General features: G+C 38.9%; 1 protein-coding gene across 2 annotated transcripts in view; it reads left to right on the top strand.

Moving 5' to 3' along the window:
- Positions 1–24,810, top strand: part of LOC133404926 (CD166 antigen homolog) — a 75,528-nt gene extending 50,718 nt beyond the window's left edge. Inside the window, exons 2-16 of one of the 2 annotated variants that reach the window (XM_061681455.1) lie at positions 3,120–3,226; positions 3,424–3,640; positions 4,346–4,410; positions 4,753–4,840; positions 5,119–5,292; positions 6,338–6,462; positions 6,554–6,686; positions 6,964–7,076; positions 7,171–7,297; positions 12,292–12,413; positions 17,664–17,796; positions 19,751–19,780; positions 20,126–20,237; positions 23,678–23,822; positions 23,893–24,810. In XM_061681455.1, coding sequence (XP_061537439.1) covers positions 3,120–3,226; positions 3,424–3,640; positions 4,346–4,410; positions 4,753–4,840; positions 5,119–5,292; positions 6,338–6,462; positions 6,554–6,686; positions 6,964–7,076; positions 7,171–7,297; positions 12,292–12,413; positions 17,664–17,796; positions 19,751–19,780; positions 20,126–20,237; positions 23,678–23,780 — 1,649 coding nt within the window. In that variant the 3' untranslated portion in view covers positions 23,781–23,822; positions 23,893–24,810. The remainder of the gene's footprint in view (positions 1–3,119; positions 3,227–3,423; positions 3,641–4,345; positions 4,411–4,752; positions 4,841–5,118; positions 5,293–6,337; positions 6,463–6,553; positions 6,687–6,963; positions 7,077–7,170; positions 7,298–12,291; positions 12,414–17,663; positions 17,797–19,750; positions 19,781–20,125; positions 20,238–23,677; positions 23,823–23,892) is intronic. The other variant, XM_061681456.1, reaches the window with a different exon arrangement.
- The last annotated feature ends 676 nt before the right edge of the window (positions 24,811–25,486 follow it).

The raw sequence follows: 25,486 nt of genomic DNA, 5'->3' as shown, positions 1-25,486 counted from the left end.
TATCAGCATAGTATCCATATGTGTAGGATGTCCTTTTGTCTCAAAAAGTCCATTGAAGTGTAAGACAGTTTTCATTGCATTTATGTCAGCACAACACAAAAATAAGTGTCGTATAGCAGCAGCCTCATGTGCTCATACGGTTAAGTCTCAACTCTGTAAAACTTGTCATTGTCAACAGTGTCATAAAGTGTCCTAACGCCTGCCACGAGACGATTAGTCATCCTTTATTCAGTCATTTTTGTCACCTGCATATCTCACCTTCCTGTCTTTTGTCTGCTTTTCTCACCTATTTGTCTGCACACCTGCGTCCGTCTTATCAGCGCAGAGTCTGCGCCGCCCCCTCAGTCCCGGAGCCAGTAAGCTCCCTGCTTCTCCTCACGTGCTCCTCTTGGGTTTACTGCCTTGTTTCCTTTGTTCTACGTCGTGGTATGTTCATCCCCCCCCCTCATTGTTCAAACTTGTAAAGTCAGGCTGGTTTTGCTTCCTTTATTTTTCCTTGCACCTTACAAACCTACAATCAACTCCATGCAGCTCACTGTATTATAAAATGTGACAGTGTTTGTTTGGTCCATGTGCTAAAATGCCACAAAGCCTCATTTTAAATGCAGGTATTGTATCTCGATCCACCAAGTGCTACTGAAAGATTTCTGTAACTGTGTAAAACACATTTCAAATATTGTTCTGGTTGCTCTCACAAGCATTGGATATAATACTTTGAAATGCCATCAAAACTTTTGGAATTATTAAATATCTGTGGAATATTGTGTGACATAAAGGTTGGTTTATGAAGGATTATTATCATACACATCCACAAGTCATAGAATAAAGAATATGACATAATCAAAACATAAGAATAATTGAATAATAATTGAATAATATAATAATATATACATATATTTTCTTTGTCTTTATGTCTCAAAAGTATTCTCTGTCAATTGACTGTTGTCTGTTGTCGTACGAGAGCAGCTCCAACTACCAGAGGCAGATTCCTTGTGTGTTTTTGACATACTTGGCAAATAAAGATGATTCTGATTCTGATGAAGTTCTCACTTTACAAACAAATGTGCAATTTTACAAGTAAAGCATATTATGAAAATTAAATCTTAATTTTATTAGAAACCTCATTATTTGAGAATGACTTTTGTTTAAACTTTATTCTACAAACTTTACACCTCTTTTCTCCTGGTATGACTATTTTCCTAACATTTCTTTCTGGTAATATTCATATTTTCATGTCCTAACATTAGCACATTTTTATCTCACCCCCCAAAAATATGACTTTATTCTCGTAACATTTCAACGTGTTTCGTTTGGTTTTTTTTCTTGAAGAAATTATTTTCGTAACATTGTGACATTTTTCTCCTAATGCTGCCACCAACCACCGAGTGAGGTGGCCCAACCTGACTGAACTATCACGCAGTGTGTGGGGTTTGGCAATCATGAGTGGCTAGTTTTGCTGCCATACAAAATTTTAATCGCTCGTGAATGTCCTCGCAACATTGCAGCTGTAACAGCCAATCAAAAATGCACATGAGCTTTCATAAAAACAAAAACAGAACTTTTCCGGGTTCCCAGCGTAAGTGAGAGCCGTCTGGCAGTTGCGGTGCCGCAAAGTGATGTATATAATATGTTTTACAACAATACTTATAAATAAAGTATTTATAATTTCATATGTAACTATGGCTAGAAAGACAGAGGCTCTGTAACCAAAATGTGCTGGTGCAGTCAGTGAATGGGACAGTTTTTCTGTTGCTGCGTCTCGGTAGATGGACTGTGCGCAATTGCTTGTTGTGCGTTGAAGAGTTGCCAACTTTAATTTTTCCACTTGAGTACATTCGGACGTGTCGCTCGGTGTCTGGATTTTTTTATTTTTATTTTTTCAAAAATAGGACTTCCTCGAAAATTTGGCTTTTTTTCCTCATAACATTATTCCCATAATGTTGCAATGTTTTTTCTCCTAACGTTACTATCCCCCCCAGAAAAAAACAACCTTTTTATCATACGATTCCAACATGTCTCCTGATATTACAAATTTATATTATTTTATATATTACAAAAAAAAACAATATTCTCATAATTTGAATTTATTTCCTCATAGTTTAACATTGTTTGCTCATCCAATATTTGCCTGCTTGTAAACCTACTGTCAGATATTATCTAGAAAGTAACCATTTCTACCAAGGACTATGAGTATGAACAGTTAAATGAGTTGAATAGAGTGTGCGCTGCAGGAATCTAATTGAGTGAAGGACGCAACCTTTTTAATGTGCATCCTCTTCGCAAAAACAAAACAAAACGACAATACGCCAGCAAGGTTGTTGCTGCGGCCTCCTCGCACACAGCGGTAACTTAATGATTATGTCCATTCAAACAAGACTCAAATATGAATACATTGTGAAGCAAATTAAAGTAGCTCATCTTTTTCATCTGTTTAAAGCCTGATGCTGCATAACACATGAAGAGGAGATGTAAGAGTTTATAATTTTTGTTTGTGACTTAAATACGATGCAACGTGATGAATAACACCCACTCTTTTAAGGTGTCTTTAGTTTCCTCTTAGTGCAAGGACATCATTATTCTCCCAGGATGTGTTTGGTGATGACTCTGTCCTCTTAGGTTTGACTTAAGTGCTGAAGAGCTGTTTCATATTCAAGCTTTAGCTGTCAATTGCTGACAGCTACTCGTGAGCACATCTCCAGCTTTAGAGTCCTCAGACATGAAAAAGTTAAATAGAATAACAGCTCATTATCAGTCAAGCCGTGGTAGCCTCTTCTTCCTTGCAGCCTTGTACCTCTTACCCCTCATCCCATCCCATCGAAGTCCCCTCCTCCCACCCTCCTTACCAGCGCTTTGTCTCCATGGTGATGTTCTGAATGAAATTTAGACCAAGAGCTTTTTTTTTCCCGTTTAATTACTAGTGTTATTCACTTGAGGCAAACACTAAATGAAGTGGTATTAGTTATTGAATATGTAGAGAAAAGGGCAGTATAGATAGATCGATTTTGCATGAATTTATTTCAGTGTTCATCGATAACTCAGGATAATGATGTTTGTTTATTTATTTATTTATTTATTTTATCATTTAAAAAATCATGCCCTGTGCTTATGTGTCTTCCTAGTGAGCGGCCTGGAGACGGTGGTGGGCCTATATGGCCAAACGCTGGAGATTCCGTGCAACAAAGGAGCCGTGAAGGCAGAAGACGTGCTGATCACCAAGTGGAAATATGTAAGTCGGCGCAGAGGTCAATTGATTCAGAATGGTGAAGTCCGTCTAACACCAAGCATCTGACACCCATTTATCATGTCTTGAGCCACGCCCAGTCTGAGTGCATTTGCTGTGCACCAGAGCGTGCATCTGTCCCTCAATGTGACAGTGTGTCTTTGTGCTCATTCTGTATGTCTTTTGCAACAAATCCCTTCCAGGACAAAGGGGACGGACTCTCAGGAGACCTGCTGGTCAGAAAGAAAACCGAGAATGTCTCCATTAGCGCCACTAATGAATACATGGGTCGGATCAACATGGCGGCCAACTCCAGCCTGCTTCTCTCTGCCGCCAAGCTGAGCGACCAGCGGACTTTCACCTGCATGATGGTGGTCGGGTTGGACATCAATGAGTACCCGGTCAATGTGGTCGTCTACAGTGAGTGATGGGGCTGGAGTGTAGGGTTGTAGGGAGTAATGTTCAAAGTTGGAAACTTTCCATGGGAATAAACCAGGAATTTATACAAATGAAGATTGACTCTTACTAGGGAACTTAAATATTGTTGAGAAAAGTTTTTAGGGCAAGGCACAACTAACTATTGTACCACAAAAACACGTCTAGGTTCACCAACAGAATGTATCAATGTTAGTTAAATTAATATAGCCTACCACCAATAGTTAGAACATTTTGTAATGGCCCCACAAGTGGTCAAGGATAGCGCTTGCAATTGTATTATTGATAAAACGGTAACAAAATAAACAGGTAGTTTATTTTAAACATATATTATGATATGATTTTAAAAATATAGAAATTCAGATAAATTGTTCTGTAAGTGAATTTCAATAGGTTGGCAGCTCTGAGCAATTAAGGTACTGTTGTGGGCCAGAAATCTATTTTGGATGGACGTCTGCCGATGACAAAACTAAATGTTTGTCTTCATGTGATACCTTTCCATTAAATTTATACCTGTGGAAAGTTTCCAATTTGGAATATCTCCAAAATTATCCTGCTTAACTTCCCAATTCAGTTAAACTCTTGCTTAACTTCTCATTTAAATTAAAATTTCCACCCCTTTGTAAACCTACTGGAGTGCATGTTGTACTTTGATACCACCCAGAATATTTATAATTATGTGTGTTGCAGAGGCGCCTGCAGGTGTGGAGATTTCTGACAAGGCGCAAGAGCTGGAGATTGGTAAACTTACAAAGGTGTGTGGTTTTTTTTCTGTGTGACAAACCTTACTTATACCGACAGTATTTTAAGAAGCAACAAGGGAAGCCCCCCTCTCCTGAGGCGTAGCAGCGACCATGTTTCTACAGTAATGAGGTCTTTTGAAGTGCTGTTCATGAATTAGTAATGAGCACATCCCCTGCTGCTGCAATTAGAACACCCACAGGACCAGAGAGTAGTCTTTGGCCATTTCATGGTCCTTTGCGTGGAATATTATGAAGTCATCAAAAGGCGGGGGTTATAGGTCTCCTGATATTTGGTCAGTTTAAACAATGACTTTAGAAGTCTTTTTGTGAGACTTTTGTCATTTTGTTCCACAGCTGGCTACATGTGTCGCAAAAGATGCTAATCCACCGGCCAACGTGACATGGCTGAAGAACAACAAACCACTGGTGGATGGCGGGAAAGGTGTGTTGTTACGGGTATATTGTTGACTTGGCTGATGCATTTAGTGCCGCATGGAAAATTGACTGCCCTCGAATCGAAGTCTTTTTGTTCTAGTCCGGACTTCCTTGTGGAGTATGTTTATAGTGCACGTTAAAAGAAAGAGTCAACAGAATTCCCACATCGGGCTAAAGTAATAAGCAAGTAGTTATTATTAAAAAGTGTTATAAGTTTGTGTCTGGCATTGGAGCTACTGTGTGCTTTGGGGGGCCCTCTGACAGCTTATTTGTTTATCGGCACAGGCATTTCCATCCGGGCCTCCGTGCAGGTGGACCCTGTGAGCGGCCTGTCGAGCACCTCCTCCACACTGGAGTACTCGGCCACTAAGGAGGACACGGACGCCCAGTTCTCTTGCAGCGCTCGGCACAACGTAGGCAAAGGGCTGGCGTCATCTACACTCACCTTCACCATCACATGTGAGTCGTCCAACTTCGCTCCTTTTGTGGACGCATAATGAAAGGAATGTTTCTTTGAGTTTCATCATCGCGGACTATGAAATAATTCTGACTGGTGTTTACCTCCCTTGACTGATTTATTTTGTTATTTATTTTTTAAATACATCCCAGCTCTGCTAGGCAGGTTATTTGAAAAAAAAAAAAAAGAGAGACTTTTAGTCTTTAGTGTTGCGGGGATGAGTCTCAAGATGGGATTAATGCAGAAGCCGCTTGCTGGGCTTGGCCTCCAAATAAGCTGGTGCACTTTCACACGAGGGAGGCTAAGAGTTTGTTGTCAAAGACGCAGCACAAACTTAATTATGCCTCATGTTTTTAAATCATTTTTGGGCCAACAACTACTATCGGTCATGCTTTGCTTTGTGTCCTTTTTATTTAATCTTGTGCATGCTGAAAATAATACATTTTTAAAAACCCACTATTCACTTCTTAAAAGCGGAACCCTCACTCAATAATTAAAGTTCCATTCAAGAAGAAAATGTGTAGATTTTTTGATATAGCAGGCCGGATCTGGCCGTATGAGTTTGACACCTGTGATTTAAGAGAATATATTTTTACAGTTGAAACGTTTAGTTATGTGTAGGCATAAGAAAGATGGTCGACGAAGTGTCAGGTTAGAGCAGTGGTATTTTATTAAAAGTTGACAGGGAGCTGGGTGTGGTTTCAGCGCATGCAGCAGAAGCGCCCACATTGTTTGAGAGTGGAGAGAGATGCTTGATTTTCCATGATTTTTGAAGCCTCGTTTTACATACTTGGCTATTTATTTATTTATGTATTTATTTATTTTTATCATTCCAATTAATTTCGCAGGATTGTTAACAATCCTGCGAAATTAACACTCTTCTCTGTGGCGTGTCAAACTTAAAATCCATATTTATTTTTACTTCACAGAGACTTTATGTAAAGTCACCCCAATATTAGAAACACTACCCCGTATGATGGGGTGCATTTTTAGACAGCAGACCACATCCTCTATTTGACTCCTTGGTGTCTCATGTCCACTTTCCAGACTCCACAGAGAGCATCGTCCTGGGGGTTATTGCTCCGGAACCTCTGGTGGAAGGTGACAACGTGACTCTCAAGTGCGTGGCGGATGGCAACCCGGCACCAACCAGCTTCAACTTCCACCTGAAGGTACGCTGATGAGTCTGCAGTCGCTCAGTGTCATTAATCAGTGGAGCATCCCAAGCTAATCAGTGGCTATTGTGTTTGTGTGTGTTTGCAGGGGGATGTGGTTCCTGTGAAAAACATGAATACATACACACTCACTCATGTCTCCCGTGACACTACCGGTGAATACCAATGCTCCCTAATTGGCAACCCTGCCATGATGGCTTCCAAGAATGTCACAGTCAATTGTAAGACATCATGCTGCGTTTCTCTGAGAAATTGTTCCATCAGAGCTGTCATTTTTCTCCTTTTTCTGAGCCTCTGGTGTTGCCATCGAGAATTAAATCTGTTTGTCCCGTAACGTTCAGATCTCTGGGTCACTTTGAGGACACTTTGTTGTGTCAGCCTCTGCTAATAAGGCGCGGTGTAGCGAGAGGAGTGTAGTTAATAATAGAAATATAGCCGAGCTTGTCAGAGCCTGTGAGCTGTCGTTTCTCCATCCTCTCACCGCTTTCTCTCTCTTAGACCTAGATATCAATTTAAGCCCCTCTGGGAATGTCGTCAAGACAGCTGGGGAGGCCTTGGAGCTATCTTTCCAGATCGACTCTTCAGGGGACTCAAAGGTCTCCTGGACCAAGGTAAAAAACAACTAACAACTCTTGATGCTGAGCGTGTCTGTCACGAAGAATGAGTTTGTTCGTAAAATGAAAGCTACTGTTTTTATCTAATCAGGACAATGTCAAGCTGCAAAAAGAGCCCAAGTTTAACAAGCTCAAGTTCTCGGACTCTGGCAGCTATGAGACCGAAGTGAAGATGGGAGCACTTAGCAAGAAGGCTTTTTTTGATCTGGTTGTTGAAGGTAAAGGCCTCAACACAACACTCATACTTACTTACACTGCAGGTCTAAGTGCCCAATTCCAATAATGGTTTGTGCACCTCTCATATGTGGATCGTACTTATTGGTCTATGCACTGCTGACATAATGTATACATCATATTTGATGGTCTACAGTTAGTGTTATATTTATGTCATATGTAATGGTCTCTGCACCAGTAATGTGCTGTACAGTGGTGTCTTGACTTACGAGTTTGATTTGTTCCGTGACCACGCTTGTAACTCAAAATACTCGTATCCCAAATGAACCCTCTCAGATGAAATGAATGGAAATGCCATTAATCCATTCCAAACCCCTAAAAAAAACTTTTTTTTTTTCTTACATGATTTTAATAAAGAAAAATAACCCTGTATTGTAAAATATCAATTTGAAAACATAATAAAAGAGAATATAAGAAATAAACTATGGTGGAGCTATCAAATATTTTTAGAATCAATTATTCCTCTGATTATCTCATCGATTAATCAAGTAATCCGATGAAAATTTGTTTTGCATTATCAAAATAATTTGTGTGTGTGTGTAAGGTGCAGATGTTATGGTTGTCCACTTGGAGTCACCATCCTTAAGTTCCACACTATAATATCTGTGGCTTTGAGTGTGTGTGGCTTTAGAAGATGGTGTGTAGAGTGTAGAGTTGGCTGTTCTGAGTTCAGGTTAGCGGCTGACTGTTAACTGGCTAACCATTAGCCAGTCTGCGTGAAATGCCTGAGCATCAGTTGTGGTGGTAGCAGCCCATGTAATGAATGTGCTCATTACATATTCATTTTGTTATCATTTGTCTAATAAAGCGATTGAAAGTATACCGGCGGCTGTGTCTATCCTTGACCACTTGTGGGGGCATTACACTATGTTCTAACTCAGGGGTGGGCTAACTTTTTGGCTCAGGGGCCACATTGACTTTTAAAATTTGACAGGCAAGCCAAGCCAGGACCAGATGCTTACATATCAAAAATAAAAAGGTATTGCAGTGTTCATATTTAGATTGACTTTTAATGGGAACAGTGTTGTTTTGTTGATCACCATTTTTTTGCCAATACATCAAAGTGTTGGAAATTTGTCTGTGCTTAATGAAGTATAAAACTCATCCAGTTTGAGATTTGAACTTCTCTTAAGACAGTATCACATTGGAGATCAATCAGTTCCATCTGCAGCTCCTATGGCGCTGTTTCAGGGTCTTGTGTGACTGAATCTTGGATGGCAATTTGTCAGATAAAGGTGTTTTGCTGAGCCGTAGCTGTAGCCATCAGTTCCAGCATTGATTGGCTGTTAGCATAATCAGCATGCTTGGTAGAAAAGTGACGGCTGATGTTATATTCCTCTAAAACTGCAATGGTTTCGTGGGCCGAATTGAAATGATCAACGGGCTGGGTGTGGCCCGCGGGCCGTAGTTTGCCCACCCATGTTCTAACTCATGGTGGTAGGCGTCTTGTGTTGGCGATCGTAGCTCTGCTGTCATGGAATGTGATTTAATTTTTTTTTTACAGTTGTGAAACTTTGGAAATTCTTTGAGTTTAACACACTCTTTCCTCCTGGCTCGCTGCCAACATGCCAATTTATTTCTAGACTTTAGGCCGATCTGATCGGTGGGATCGGTATCGGACAATAATTAGCATTTTATGCTGATCGGCTTTCATGTCATTATTCACCGATCCGATCAATGACGTCATGCATCAGCTCCACATGAGACATTTAATTCAGTATGAATCAAAAAGCTGGTTTATTTTTAGCCTTGTCACGTTTTGTGGCACAGTACTGTTACTATCTGACGGCCAATAAAGTTTTTTTTCAATCTTGTTGGTTAAAAAACACATCATCGGTGTGGGACTATTTTGCGGTGTCTCAGACAAACAATAGTAAGTTATTTGCAGTCTGTGCACAACTGAAGTACGTCGTGGGGAACGTCATCTAAATGCTTCAACATAAATTTGATCGGGCACCTGAAGAATGTACACAAGGAGGAGCATGCCGCGTTCGAGCAACGCAGCGTGAAAAAAAAAAAAAAAAAAAAAGAAGGGAAAAGTCAAACGGACGCAAACTCTGGACAACATCCGTCGATATAGCCGGGGCAGTGAGAAAGTTAGAGTAAGCATGTCATTAACAGTATTTTTTATCCATCCATCCATTTTCTGAGCTGCTTCTCCTCACTAGGGTCGCAGGCGTGCTGGAGCCTATCCCAGCTGTCATCGGGCAGGAGGCGGGGTACACCCTGAACTGGTTGCCAGCCAATCGCAGGGCACATAGAAACAAACAACCATTCGCACTCACGGTCATGCCTACGGGCAATTTAGAGTCTCCAATTAATGCATGTTTTTGGGATGTGGGAGGAAACCGGAGTGCCCGGAGAAAACCCACGCAGGCACTGGGAGAACATGCAAACTCCACACAGGCGGGGCCGGGGATTGAACCCGGGTCCTCAGAACTGTGAGGCTGACGCTCTAACCGGTCGGCCACCGTGCAGCATTAAAAGTAAAATACCTGATATGCGTGACATGCGAAGCAAATGACATTTACAGTATGGGAAAGAAAGCACAAGTGAGTGTTCTGCGTGGATGTGAGGAAGCCTAGTTCGTGTACCCAAGAAATATTCAACTGAAAAATGAGTTTGTCAACCAATTTGTAAGTTCCCACTATATGTACCAGCTTGATTGCTAAAAAAAATTTTTCACTTCACCAGAGCAGTGAAGCCCGCTCATCTCTGAAGTCATTGCTCGCAATTCAAAGCAAAATATCAGGTCATATCTTGAAATTTGGGGCACTCGTAAGTCGAGTCGACTCTATTTAGATTTACTACAATAGTGGTCTATCCCCCTCTTATTTAGTGTTTTTTCCATAATATTTAATGGCCTGTGCTCCTTTACAGTACCAAAGTCACATTGTATTTCATGGTATGCGTAATGTAACACATTTACATTTTATGTATGGTCTGTGCAGCTCTCCTTTTGTGTATCATAATAAATGGTCTGTGCATATCAAATGTGCCATGTTAAGGTCATATATAATGGTCTGTGCACCTCTAATCTAATACATATACATAATTTGTAATGGTCTAGATGCAGCGCTTAATAACAAAGTAACATTAGTATTTTAGACTATAGTCAATGGTCTGTGCACCTCTAATGTACTATATTTATATCATGCTTAATGGTCTTTGCACATCTTGTGTACTGCATTAAGCCAGGTGTGGGCAAACTACGGCCCACGGGCCACATCCGGCCCATTGATCATTTCAATCCGGCCCGCCAAAGATTGGTACAGAATCGCCCAAATCATATAAAAAGAAAATCATGACTACATTCATTTGACCTTGTCCTGTAATGCTGAGTGGTTTCACCAGGTTGTGCTGTAATGCCCAGTGGTTCCACCAGGTTGTCCTGTAATGCCCAGTGGTTCCAGCAGGTAGCGCAGTAGGTACAGTGATACATTGACTTGACATTGGCTGTTCTGTTTTTACTCTGCTACTGCTCTGAACCCTTCTTCAACCATGAGTAGGCCAAAGAAAAGAAAAGGCAACTGTGAGCGCAGAGTGTTTAATACAGAATGAACTACTATATACTTTTTCCACTGAAGTCCAGTCAAAGGCTGTATGTCTAATTTGTTAGGAAACCATTGCGGTTTTAGAGGAATATAAATAACATCAGATGTCACTTTTCTACCAAGCATGCTGATTATACAAACAGCCAATCAACGCAGGAACTGATGGCTATGGCTCAGCGGTTAAAATCAAGCTTGCAAGCTCAGCAAAACACCTTTATCTGACACACTGCCATCCAAGATTCAGTCACACAAGACCCTGAAACAGCGCCACAGGAGTTGCAGATGGAACTGATTGAGCTACGATGTTATACTGTTTTAAAAGAGAAGTTCAACTCTCAAACTGAATGAGTTTTATGCTTCATTAAGTGCAAACAAATTTCCGAAAATCCGGAAGATGGCACAGAGAATGCTGGTGGTGTTTTGTTCTACATATGTGTGTGAACAAACTTTTAGTGTGATGAACACCAACAAAACATCCTACAGATCCCAGCTGAGTGATGAACACCTCAGATGTGTTCTGAGAATTGCCACAACAAAACACCAGACTTTGATGCACTGGCAAAACAAATTTATCAACAAAACAACACTGTTCCCATTAAAAGTAAATCTTTTTGTTTGTTTGTTTATTTTTGATATGTAAGCATCTAGTCCTGGCTTGGCCCGCCTGTCAAATTTTAAAAGTCAATCTGGCCCCTGAGCCAAAAAGTTTGCCCACACCTGGTCTAAGCCTTCGCTTGAGTTTTTTGTTCATTCATTGAGGGTGTTTGTTGTTATTTGTGTAGGTGAAGTCTAATTTTGGACATTTACATGTAATCAACTGACAAGCAGTAAGCATTTATCAATAAGATTTCATTAAGTATGATTTCAACTACTTGGATTGTCATATACAGTAAATTGGACTGAGCTCAGCATGTCAAGCAGCCCCTCGATGGCTATAAATTTGGCTTAGCCCCAAGAGATGCATATTTTATTCAAATGAAGAGGAAACGTCCTTCTCGATTAGCACAGATTAGCATGCCCTCTCATTTTTTTGCATATAAAAAGATGAAGTGTGAAAAATGACCCTTTAATTTCTCTGCATTTCTGGGCCCAGCTGTCCAGGAGCTGTTGCCAGGCAACCAGCTGAGAGTCCACAAAGTCTCTGACAGCTCAACTCTTGGAAAAAGAAAAAACATTGTTTGTTTACCAGGACTAAGCAAATGAAGTCCTTTTGACTAATTAGTCGGCTTTTCTTAGTTTATTATCAATGTTGTTTTACTCCTTTGGATCAAACGGGGTGAACTGTCTTCTGTCTTCATCTCGGCAAAAAGGACAGTGAACAATTGTGGCTATTGATTTGAGGTCTCCACTTTTTTATTGGACGTGTGTGTGCGCGTGTGCGTAAATGAAAAAAGAACATCACAACAAGAGCATCCTCATTGCAGGCGCTCCAGTGATCAAACAGCTGTCCAAACAGCGTAGTGAAGACGGTCAACATAAAGTCTTGATTTGTGAGGCCGAGGGCTCTCCAAAGCCATCTGTTTCCTGGAGCATCAATGGCACCTCGGTATGTTACCCCCTAACACACACACACACACACACACACACATACACAGACACACACACATACACACGCACACAAACACACAGCTGCAGCAGTGGTGACTTGGGAAATTGTATCCATTCCTTTCCTCAGGAAACTATACAACCAATAGCAAAAGGGTGTTCTGCTCATAAATGTTTTTCTGTTTTGTTTTTTTCTTAGCAGCACTACAATAAAGAGGGTGTGTCGCCTTTTTGGGCTTGCAAAACCGACCAATTAGGGGATGTTTATGGAAACTTATCATTGTTTCCAAGGTTACATGAAAAGAGCTCTATATGTTTTCCCCTATTTGATGAACTCTAAGTCAGGGGCTATTCTAGGATCATAGGTTTACGGGTGCTGAGCTCCTGGCCAGGCAAGATCAATTTCACATTTTCAACATTTTAACAAAATTTCATTCCCACATTTATGAAACAGAAGCATAACATGTTTTAGGAAAGTCTTTGATCTGATTAAGGTTATTTAAATGTTGAGCCCCAGCAAAAAGAGGAATGGATTGGATTTCCACATATCCTGGTTTAAGGCAGGTACTTAAACCACAACTGTATATCACTGAAAGGCAGCGTATTGCTCTACGTGCAGGAAGCACGTGCTGAGCCGTGTCGGGAAGCGGTGTGAGGGATTGGGTGGAACAAACTATTTTTGAGACATGCGGGGATGCTGTATTTTTGTTGTTAAAATATTACGTTTCAACCAAGTATTGTTAGGTTATACACTTTTCTAGCATGTTTAAAAAGGAAAAAGAGTTAAAACTAAATAATCTCAAATTTTAGGGGTGTCCGGGATTCAATTTAGGGGTGAAGCAAGCGCATCATTCTTAATTTGCTTTGACGCCTTCTGTTCATATCAAAAACACATACATACATATATATATGTGTATGTATATGTACATATTTACATATGTAGCTACATCAACATTCACTGCACTTGCGCAATAGGAAATGTAAGGGAACAAAAATCTGCCTTTACAAATATAATAGGACTCAAGAAAAAAGTATAATATATTGAATTTATAGTTGTTTTCAAAAAGTCTATCCATCCATCCATTTTCCTTACCGCTTATCCTGACTAGGATTGCGGGCGGGCTGGAGCCTATCCCAGCTGACTTTGGGCGAGAGGCGGGGTACACCCTGAACTGCTCGCCAGCCAATCACAGAGCACATATTGACAAACAACCATTCACACGCACATTCACACCTATGGGCAAGTTAGAGTCTTCAATTAACCTACGATACATGTTTTGGGAATGTGGGAGGAAACCGGAGTACCCAGACACAACCCACACAGGCACGGGGAGAACATGCAAACTCCACATAGGCGAGACCAGATTTGGACGCGTGTCGTCAGAAAACGGTGAAGCAGATGTGCAAACCAGTCACCGTGCTCCCCTTGTTTTCAAAAAGTAATGTTAAAAAGGTTGTAATATAACGAGATTATACAAAAATATAGCAAAATGAGAAAAAAAGTCATTATAGCTATAATATTACAACAATACAATTATTTTGTGTGTGTGTTTGTGTGTGGATTATTTGGGAGGTTTAGAAAAAACACAATATTAAAAGAAAGTAATAATTTCCTCTACAAAATAATCTTAATATTAGGACGATCAAATTTAATGTTTTTTGAGAACAAAAAGTTATACTGTACTAATAGGTGTAAAAGATTGATATATTACAAGAATAAAGTTGTATTTTGTATCGAAAAAATCATACTATTAAGAAGGGAAAAAATCATATTACAAGAATAAACGAGTATTTTTATTAATATTATTAAAATAAAGTTATTTTTTATGAGATATACACAATTTTACAATAATAAAGTAATATTCCCGCTACGAAACTATCTTAATCTTACAACAATAAAATGTTATGTTTTTCGAGAACAGAATGTCATAATAAGTGGAAAAGGTTGTAATATGACAATGAAGGCTTATTTTTCTCATGGAAAAAGTCCTATTAAGATGGAAAAGTCATATTGTCATATTTTTTTATCGATATGAAAATAAAGTAAAATTTTTTTATGAGAAAAAAACAATAGGTTTTATTATTGCAAGAATTAAATATTAAGGGGGAAAAAACTATATTCTGATAATAAAGTTATCAAACTTATACTAAAGTAACTTGACATCTTAGCTCATCTATTCTGAATGATCTATTTTTGACACTTGCAAAATTGTGTCTCTGATATTCTGACTTTGTTCTCATACTATCACAAGATTCTTTCTGTAATATAACAAAAACAATTCCAGTAAAATTATGACTTTATTCTCATAATATTACATCTTTTTATCCTAAAATGACAACTTTATTTTCATTGCTGTATAACTTTATTTTCATCAAATTGTGTTGTTTCTAATAATATTAATGTATGACTTCTGTAAATTGTCATATTTTTTCCAATATCATGAGTTCTTGTCAAATCCATCCACCCATCCATTTTCTGTACCGCTTATCGTCACTAGGGTCGCGGGCGTGCTGGAGCCTATCCCAGCTATCTTCGGGCAAGAGGTGGAGTACACCCTGAACTGGTTGCCAGCCAATCGCAGGGCACATATAAACAAACAACCATTCACACCTACGGGCAATTTAGATGCTTCAATCAACCTACCACGCATGTTTTTGGGAGGAAACCGTAGTACCTGGAGAAAACCCACGCAGGCACAGGGATAACATGCAAACTCCACACAGGCGGGTCCAGGATTTGAACCCCGGTCCTCAGCACTGTGAGGCAGATGTGCTAACCAGTCGCCCACCATGCTGCCTTCTTGTAAAATCCCTTGACTTAATGCTCATAATTTCCACTTTCTTTTGTCAGCATGGCTCTAATGGCTCTTCTTGTTTATTTCGTACTCTTCTTGTACGAAATAAATGAGCAGAAATGAGAAGGCGTCAAGAAACTTATCCTGATTTTCTGAACTCCATCAAGTAGCACCTCACTTCACTTGGTTGCAGAGCACTTTGCACTTTGTTAGCATTTCTTCCCTGCAGCTGTCACACCTGTGAGCATATCCGGTCCTGGCTTTTTGAGGCAGGTGCACTGTTGGATAGAGTAAACAAGCTTAATTTCTCCCAGGCTCAAGCGCTGCAGTGTCACAAAGACAAAATCCCATTTTTTTGTTTCTGCCGTGTACCTGTATGCCGGCTGACAGCACAAGCGTCAGCAGGAGCAGATTGAATTACATATATAACCCAAGGAGCTTTGGGCTGAAAATCTATTTGTGCAAGATAATTTTAATTCCTTTGAGTCCAAGCTGAACTCAACCTGCATGCGATAATGAACCTTTATCAAGCAACACAATTTTCTGCATCTTTCTGAAAGGTTTATTTTCGTTTTACCCTTATGTGACACCTTTTCAAAGAAGACTTGAACACAAGCCTTGCTAATGGCCATTCATGAACAGTGCTCACATCCACTTGTATCTACTGCGTGTGTGTGTGTGTGTGTGTGTGTGTGTGTGTGCGTGCGTGTGTGTGTGTATATATATATATATATATCTGCTTCTACTAAATACTGAGCAAAGGGTCTGAATACTTATGGCTGTGTAATATTTCAGTTTTTCTTTTTTAATAAATCTGCAAAGACATTAAACAATTACGTTTTTTTCTGTCAATATGGGGTGCTGTGTGTACATTAATGAGGAAAAAAAATGAATGTAAATTATTTTAGCAAATGGCTGCAATATAACAAAGGGTGAAAATTTTAAGGGGGTCTGAATACTTTCCGGACCCACTGTATGTACGTGTGTCTGTGTGTGTCTGTGTGTGTGTGTGTGTGTGTGTAGTGCTGAATAGGGTGTTGGTTATTCCTTTTTTCTGTTTTGTTTTTTCTTCCTGTGAGGCTTCATTGTTTACAGGCATGCACCTGAACAATTGGTAGAACATTGCCTCCTAGTGATTTTTAAAAAGAATGGTCATACAGGTCAATTTACTTGGGTTACAGTACAGAATCGGTCCCGACCAACCCGATAGGTTTGACGCTTTAAACAAATTTAAACACATTAAAATACACTTAAACTTGTTTTAAATTATTCCTTGGGATACTATCGTATAACATCACTTTGTAAACAAAAACAATACTTTCCCGCTAGAACAGTCCTCCAAACAAGAGCCAAAGCATGCTTGCTTCATGTCGTTTACTTGTCATTCCCAGTTGAATTTTACTGTAAAACTGACATATATAACAAATAATTGAACATTGTATATTTTAACAAAAATGTTCAACCAAACCATATAATTTCGTCTAACAAAAATCAATCTACTTAATGCTAACATACAGGTACAATGCAAAACACCATAGAAGGGCTAACATAAATTAGCATAGCTGTTGAAACAATTGCTGCTTTAACACACGGAGAATCAACACATACAAACAGAGCAGACAACAATACTCACAGTCATATAATATATTGCCTCTGTTGTGTGAGAATGACATTGGCAATTAGTTGGGGACCTTCTCTCCCACTTTTTTCATGCTCTCAAGTGTCAGGACACATATAGACTAACAAACATTCACACTCTCATTCACTGTAATGGACAATTTAATCTTCAATGAAATTAACTTGCATGTGTTTAGAATGTGGGAGGAAGTACCCCACGCACACGCCAATCTATTGACTGTGAGGCAGGGGCGCTTACCACTACACACCAGGCTCCTCTACACCCCGTATTTTAAAATTGATACGTCAATTATTAAAAGCAAGCGAAGTATTATTATACTAAAGTGGATTATTATTGAGATCAGACCAGTAACAGAAGGACAGGCATGTATTTCGCCTGTTTTTTTTTTACAAAGAACACAGCAAAATGGAATATTGCCTCAATCAAGTAAGTAGATGACATCTAGTGTGACGTTAAAATACTTGTCGGACAGTGACAGTTGCTTTTGTATAATTGCCTTACACACAGTTGCCGCCCGCCTCTGTTACGGCAGTGTTACTACCTTAGAAGTAAAAAAAATTCCTTGGTCATCTTTGTCACCCCATTCTGTGGCATTCATACAGAATACCGACAGCATTAAAAAAAAAAAACAGAAATGGTCTATTCGAGGTGTGGCTTCATTTATTTTAGTAGCCAACAAGGTTTATTGGATAGGATTTGACAAAATATGTGAAATATTGTATTCTATTGAAAAACCTGTTAAAAAAAAGAAAAAAAAGATTCATCTTAAAAGTACTCTGAACGGTCAAATGAACCATGCTGCCATTTTGTTCCCTAGCTTGATGAAAGTCCCTTCGTCAACGGCAAGGTCACACACAAAATCACAGTGGTACCCACCGTCAACCTGACCGTCTCGTGCACCGTGTCCAACGAGTTCGGCGTGGACACGCGGGACATTAATGTGTCTTCTCGTAAGTATGCTGCGCCCTCCCCGGTGGTGTTATTCGCTGAACTCCTCTCATCGGTGCTTTCCCCCACCTCACTCCCCATGCAGCTAACTTAACTTGCATGCTGACTCAACATCAGGACACTAATCATGTTCACTTTCATGAAACAGCACCTCACTGCTTTTTTCTTTATTGGTATTTTTAAAAAAAGATGTAAGCAATCGCATGTTATGGACAAAGGTATTGGGACATTTAGCCGTTAGAAACACCGAACACGACCATGGAAGAAAATGTGGAATGTATCATTTATAGTTCATCCTAATGGTATTTAACTCTCTCGTTATTGTTTACTAGGGATGATAAAAATAGTTGAACCATTTAAAAAAAAGTTAGACAGGTGTTTGTAGGAAATCCCGTAATTAAAATAAATAAAATACATTTACATAACATCTGATATACTGTACTTCTTAAATGTTTTTTCCCCCCCCCCCACACCTTTATGTGGTAAATGTAAAAATTAACAATGGCAAATGTATCCAGTTTTTTTTTTAGTTTTTTTCAAGATTTTATTGAGCCAAGCCACATAGTTTACATTACAGAAAAATCTCGCTTCCAAACAAAAATGTCACAAAAAGCAGATACACAGGTTAATTATGTACCTTCTGCCATCTAGTGGAAGAGCCTTTAACGGTTCTCCCTGTCAACATACATTGTTGGCAGGGATAGGTGTACAAGGGTAAAAACAAAACAAAACTTAAGACTAATTGAGTGAAATTGAATAATATCCCGTGGCGCACCTGATGATCTCTCATTGCACATCAGTGCTCTGGAATCACTGGATTTATATTTACTTTTTGTTTGTCTGTTAAATAAAAAAGTTTGTTTGTATTTTGTTTGCGTGTTAAAGAAAAAAAGTAAAAGATAACATGTCCGAGTTTGGTATCATTTCACACTTAACTAGAAAAATAAAGTGCAATGTGGACCATAACAGCGCGTCTGCGATCACCAGCACAAGGTAATGTTATGATGTTTTCCAAGTTAATATAACATACCCGTTATAGCCAGTTACAACATATTGTAATGCATCCGAAAGTAGTCAATGATAGACACAGCTTCTGATTCTTTTTCAATCGCTTTATTGAAAAAACAGTAAGAAAAAAAAACCACGTAATAAGTACATTCATACACGAGCTGCCGATGGCCACAACTAAAGCGGAGTAGTCACTCAACACGCAGACTGGCTAACGTGTTAGCCAGTTAGCAGCCAGCCAACTCTACACTCTCATTCGCTGACACCCATGTCACTCACCAGGCCATGCCCCGGGACAAAGTCACAAATACTACTGTTGAATGTGAGGATGGTGACCTCAAGTGGACAAAAATAATACTTGCACCTCACATGAACGTTATTGTATTTAATAATGATTTTTTTTTTATCTAATTACTTGATTAATCAATAGGATCATCAAAAGAATCGGAATAATTTGATCAAATTAAAAATGTTTTAAAATCAAGATATAATAATAGGAAGAAAATAACAAGGTCGACCCTCCTCGACACAACCCATGCAAGCACATCTTTATGATCAGAAAAAGGCCTTGCCTAAACTATTCCCACTAGGTTGGAAGCATACAACTGTCCAAAATGGCTTGCTTGGGTGAATAATTGAGATTTCAATTTGACTGTTTGATGAATTGATTGATTCATTGAGATTTGTCTGAATACTTTTGTCCATCACATATTCACACAAACCTGATACTTGCATGCCACCGTCTCATCCTAAACGTTTGCTGTGTCACCATTTCATCCTCTTTTCTCGCCGAGTTGTGTGTGTGCGTGTGTGTGTGTGGGATGCTGGGACTCGACCTGTCCTCTCTCTGATCTGAACCTCGTGCATGCAGTCAATAGACTAGACGTAGCATTAGACGTCATTTTTGCCTTGGTTGGAAGTTAATTTTCATTTCGTATCTGATTTCAGTATTTGAGGAGGTGAGAGTGGATAAACGAGGTAAGTCGTAGATGTCTTCTTGTTTGTGAGAATTAGGAGAAGCGACTATAAAGCAAAAACTCTCTGGAAGAAATAGATAAATGTGGACTACTGCTACACAGAAGGAGTGGCGCCACCAGCATCCTGGCAAACATAACCCATTATTCTGCTGGCTGAACAAATTATGTCATAAACAGACGAATGCTGTCATTAACATTTACTTCAGCGATTCATAATCATGTACAGTGGCAATGTGTCCATTCAGCCAGTGCATTTAGTGTTCAGCTTCCTGTTTGTGGTCAGGAGGTCCGCACTAGCGCGTGACCGTCAGGTGCGTGATGCTCGTGTTGGTCTTTTGTTGTGCAGACCAATCGGAGGACGCCGATCAAACCAAGCTGGTGGTCGGAGTGGTGGTCGGCCTTCTCATCGCCGCCATGGTCATTGGGCTGGCGTACGGAATCTACCAGAAGAAATCCAAGTGAGTTACCATTCAATTAACAGCTCACATTTTAATGAAGACACTTCAAACATTTTTTGTCACACGTGGTAATGTAAAAAGTAATTCACCACCTTAAAAATTGCAAAAACAAAACACTCGACTGAGTTGCCACTGGATATAATTACAATATTAAATTTATCTTATATAGAGAAATAGTTATAATATAATTTTTTTTTTTAAATCATAATAATACGAGAATAAACTTTTATTTTGAGGGGAAAAGGTCAAATTGAAAAAATCATAATACTGTATGTAACAAAAATAAATTTAAAAAATGTATGTCGTAGTGTAGTATTACGAGATTTTTTTGGAACTTGGAATATTGTAAAAATATAATAGAATATAATAAAGTTGCATAATGCAACTAAAATTAATGTCTGCCGGGTCAAACTGTCACCCACGTAAAACATTTACAGTATTACTGTATCTGCAATGTTTTTAGTCACATTTTATCAGAATCAGAATCCTCTTTATTTATAGAATCCTCTTTATTTTTTTTTTAGTATGTCAAAAAACACACAAGGAATTTGTCTCCGGTAGTTGGAGCCGCTCTTGTACGACAACAGACAGTCAATTGACAGAGAATACTTTTGAGACATAAAGACATTGAGAAAAACAGTCACTGAGCAATAAAAGGTTGCTAGTAATCTGGTAATGTCGGTACAATTTCTTTTTGTTTGTCTGGTTTTTTTTGACAATTGTGCAAAAAGATGCAGAGACCTCTAGCAATTAGAGCAGTTTGAATGACTAATATAGCAATAGTCTGGTGCAATGGCCATTGTGCAAAGGGTGCTGAGACTTCAAGGAGCGTATACAGTTTAAAGTGACTAGTAGATTGTGCAAATGTTGCAGGTACTCCTCAGTCAGTGTGCAATTGGTGCAGATGCTACTCTGGCATGAGTGGCCAGTATTGGTCAACAACAGATATGCAAATAGTGCAGCGTGGTGAGACTACTACAGTGAGTGCACGAGTAATATATAATTGGCCCCACAGAAATGTGACAACAAACTCAAGAGAAAATGTTGCAATTGAATTGTAGGTTAGGTGTTTAACAGGTTGATTGCAAGAGGGAAGAAGCTGTTGGAATGTCTGCTAGTTTTAGTTTGCATTGCTCGGTAGCGCCTAACTGAGGGAAGGAGCTGGAAGAACTGGTGACCAGGATGGGGAGGGTCCAAGAGGATTTTGCACGCTCTTGTCTTAGTTCTGGCAGCGTGCAAGTCCTCAAGGGTGGGGAGGGGAACTTTGTTGAACTCCTCCTCGGGAATTAGCCCAAATGAGCTCTAATTGGAAACAGATATTCTTCACTGACGAGCGGCGCTAAATTGAATGAATTACAGTGAACCCCGGCTATTCTCTGAGCTTGTAAATGCGAACGGATGCTACAAGATGTTGGCAAAGCACTGGAAATCGAGAGGATCATAAAGCATCAACACCATGCATGTAGTATGTACAGATTCATGAACACATGTTACATGAATGACTGTATTTAGTCGTTAAGTTGTTCAACACAAACAGAACACCTTCCCATGCTCATCAATAGCATTAGGTAGTGTATTTTTACAAATAACGAGCTTAACACAAAGTGATGTGACATCACTCATGGGCCAACAAATGTGTGCACGTAGCACTTTACACAAATGGTATTAAATCATGAAACTTACCCTTTTGGTATTTTCACACAATAATAAAGGTTACGGATTGCAGGAAAATTATAACAGCAAAGTAGACGACACATGGTATTACTACTAGTAGCTGCATCGGGAGAGAATCAAAAACAAACTGTAAGTTTCAGTTTCACTTTTGATTGTGAAGTGCATTCAAGTACCGCCAACCAAACAGAACATCTCAAACACAGAATTAAACCTAACAACACCCAAATACCAGCAGATGGCGCCAAAGTAATACTTTTGCTTTGGATTTAGAACAAAAACAGTGAATAGACGAGATCTTCAGCAGATAATGGAGAATAGGGTCTAAAACGTTGTGAATGCCAGACTGCAGATATGTAGGGTTTACTATAATTATTATTATTTAGGGCTGCAGCTATTTAATATTTTTATAATCAAGTATTCTGCCAATCATCCCATTGATTAATCAAGTAATCTGATCAAAATCTATTTTGCATTATTAAACACAATACTGTGCATGTGAGGTGCAGATATTATTTTTGTCCACTTGGGGTAGCCATCCTCACGTTCTATTGTACTCTTTGGTGACTTTGAGTGTGTATTAGGGGCTGCATGATATTGGAAAATAATGACCGCTTTTTTTTTTTTTTTTTTTAAACCTGCAATATATATTGTGATGTGGAATAATACAGGATCGGTTTTGGGAAAGTTCATTTTCTACGCGAACTAGTTCAAATTTTAGTTCATTGTTCCAAAAATGAACTAGTTCAGGTCATAATTCAAAATTTTGAACTAAGTTCACTGGTCCAAAAAAAAACTAGTTCAGAGTGATTGTTTTTTTTCCCAATATTTTGCTTATAGGCTATTACGCTCATAATAGGCTATTACGTTTCATTTCCTCATTGTTGCCACCCATTCAGTCCACACATTAGCCAGTTGCAGCTTTCACCCTACAGTTTAAAAAACATGAGGAAGAACTTGCTTTAATGGTATTTTTTCAAATGAGGAATCCAAACAAAAACAGGACTTCTGTCCTTCATGTGCAAACGAAAATACGCAATACAATAGTATCATAGGAACAATGGTGAAAGGACATTGATAATTTTGCATTCCTCAGAGCTCTGGGTGACGATATTGACAAAATAATTTAGCTATTCTTATACTACAACACAAAATAAATTTCATATTAAAATAATAATAATAATACATTTTTACAATTATGTACTGTATTAAAAAAACACTTTGACTCCCATTTACGCGTTCTCCCTGAACGCACCTCGCGCACTCTCGCATCTGCAGTGCCTGCCTAGTTGCATTCTGAAGGAAAAGAAAGAAATAGGAAATGCAACCGGTGTACATTCTTTGCATTAGCATGTCCAAACAGGTCCCTCTGCTGGTCACTTCTAATATTACAGTTGATTCACTGTAAGTTGCAGAACACCCGCAAGGCAGCAGACCCTGCGATGTGACTATTGAGCACACGTATATTGCGATAACAATGCTCAAACAAAATATTGTGCAACCCTAGTATGTATGGCTTTAAAAGGTGGGGCCTGGCCTGGTGTGTGATGTGGGTGTCAGCGAATGAGAGTGTAGAGTTGGTTGACACGGTGTGGTGCATGTATCTGCATGCAGGAACATTAATCCGTATGGAAACATTACAGCGGCGAAGCTTCGAGGCAGCGATTTTACTTAGACTTTTTTTTTTTTTTCGCAATTGAATTATTCGATGAACCATTGCATACCTAGGAATATTGTAGTCATTGTGAAAACTGTGCTGTACCCAACAGGCAAGGGAGCTGGAAGACAGGCGAGAAGGAGAACGGTTCCTCCGAGGAGGAGAGAAAGCTGGAGGAGAAGGGGGAGGAGAACAGCCAAAAAGCTGAAGTGTAGAGGAACGCCTAAGCCACCAACCATCCTTTGGGAATGTGAAAGGTAGCATCCACACACACTTACACGATATCATATCAATGTGAATTACCACTAACATTGTTCTCCTTTGCAGTGAGAACATGGAACGTTGCACGTTTCTCCTCCTCACGTCATCTTTTGGGAAAAGAAGAAAAAAGTGTACATTACAATGAGGACAGCTTGGATTTGATTTCAGGGAGAATTTGACAACAAATCCAATCCTACTCTTGGAGAAAAAAACAAAAAACAATTGGATACTGTATGTGATATACATGCACTACTTGTCACACACATATACACAGTGTAGCTCTGTCTTCTGTTAGCGATCATGTTTGTTAGGAAGTAACTTTTATTTTAAAATAACTTCTAGACCAGTTTTGCCTTTGCTGTTAAGATGTGTAGGAAGTGCATCATGTCTTGCCATGTCATCCATTTTTTTATTTTTTAATGTACATACATTTCTGTTCATTTGTGGCGTAGAGAATGGCAGAAAGGCCTAAAGGGATTTTGCTAAAGTTGGTCTTGGCGATAACGCGTCATTTATGATTTTTTTTTTTTTTTTTTTTTCCAAATGTACTGTACGTTGTCGGCCATCAACGAGCGGGTAGATTTATCCAGAGAGTTATGTTCATTTCGCCACCCTTCCAGTAAATCTACCTGCTCGTGTCTTCAGTGAGTGATTCATATTTGAGTTGATGTCACAGCTGGAGCTCAAAATGGGGAGATGCCATCGTGAGTTATGAGTTTTATTTTGTTGTTGTTGCTGTTGCTATTTATGTTGTACAAGATGAAAGATCATCGCGGTCCTCACACGGCTTTTTCCCCCACCATACCGCGTTTTGATTTGTTGATGAAAACACACTTGCAGACTCGAAATGAGTAGAAGTAGAATAATTTCTGAATTAAAAGCATCCAATTGGAAGAATGACCAAAGAAAGTGAACATTGCCATGCAAGTATTGTAAATATCTGTTGTGTTTTTTTGTACTTTTGTTTAAAATAAAGTGTACATTTGGAAGACATAAGCCCACAGTCTTATTTTTTTATTTCAGATGTTGGCGGTGGGCTTAAAAAAGGCATTAGACTGGATCCCAATTGAACAGTTTATGCCACAACTGCCCTAAATTAACAGCATTTATTTTTGTTTCTGTTACAGTGGTTAATACAACAGTATGGAGAAGATCTTCCAATAAATTGATATGAATTAAATCTCAAATTAATGTTATGAATGAGTTTTCAAATGTACTGTTTCACAAAAAAAGTGACAATTTTTCTGTAATGGTTAATACACCAGCATGTAGTCAATCTTTAATCATATATGAATTAAAGATCAAATTAATTGCATAATTGTATGCAAACGAACTTTAACTGAAATTATATCAATTAAAGGTAAAATTACATTTTTAAATTATTATTTTACAAACAAAAACATGTTTCTGTAGTGAATAATACACGAGAATGTAAACCAAAATGATATGAATGAAAGCTCAAATGGATTATTGTTGGTCATAATTTTTAACCTTTACGCTTGATCCTTTTCGGACTTTTCAAAGAAGCTCCAAAAGTGCCTATAAAAAGGAGAATTCATTTTGAAATTGAAAACTGTAAAACTCACTGAAATGGAAAGAGCGCATTAAAACGCTTGTTGATGCTGGATGATCTTATTGATTTTTGACAGGTGTACTAAAA

The sequence above is a fragment of the Phycodurus eques genome, chromosome 7 (genome assembly GCF_024500275.1).
Source record: "Phycodurus eques isolate BA_2022a chromosome 7, UOR_Pequ_1.1, whole genome shotgun sequence".
In the NCBI taxonomy this organism is placed as follows: domain Eukaryota; kingdom Metazoa; phylum Chordata; class Actinopteri; order Syngnathiformes; family Syngnathidae; genus Phycodurus; species Phycodurus eques.
Note: the sequence above shows the minus strand (reverse complement) of the source record. Positions and strands in the feature narration are given on the sequence as shown.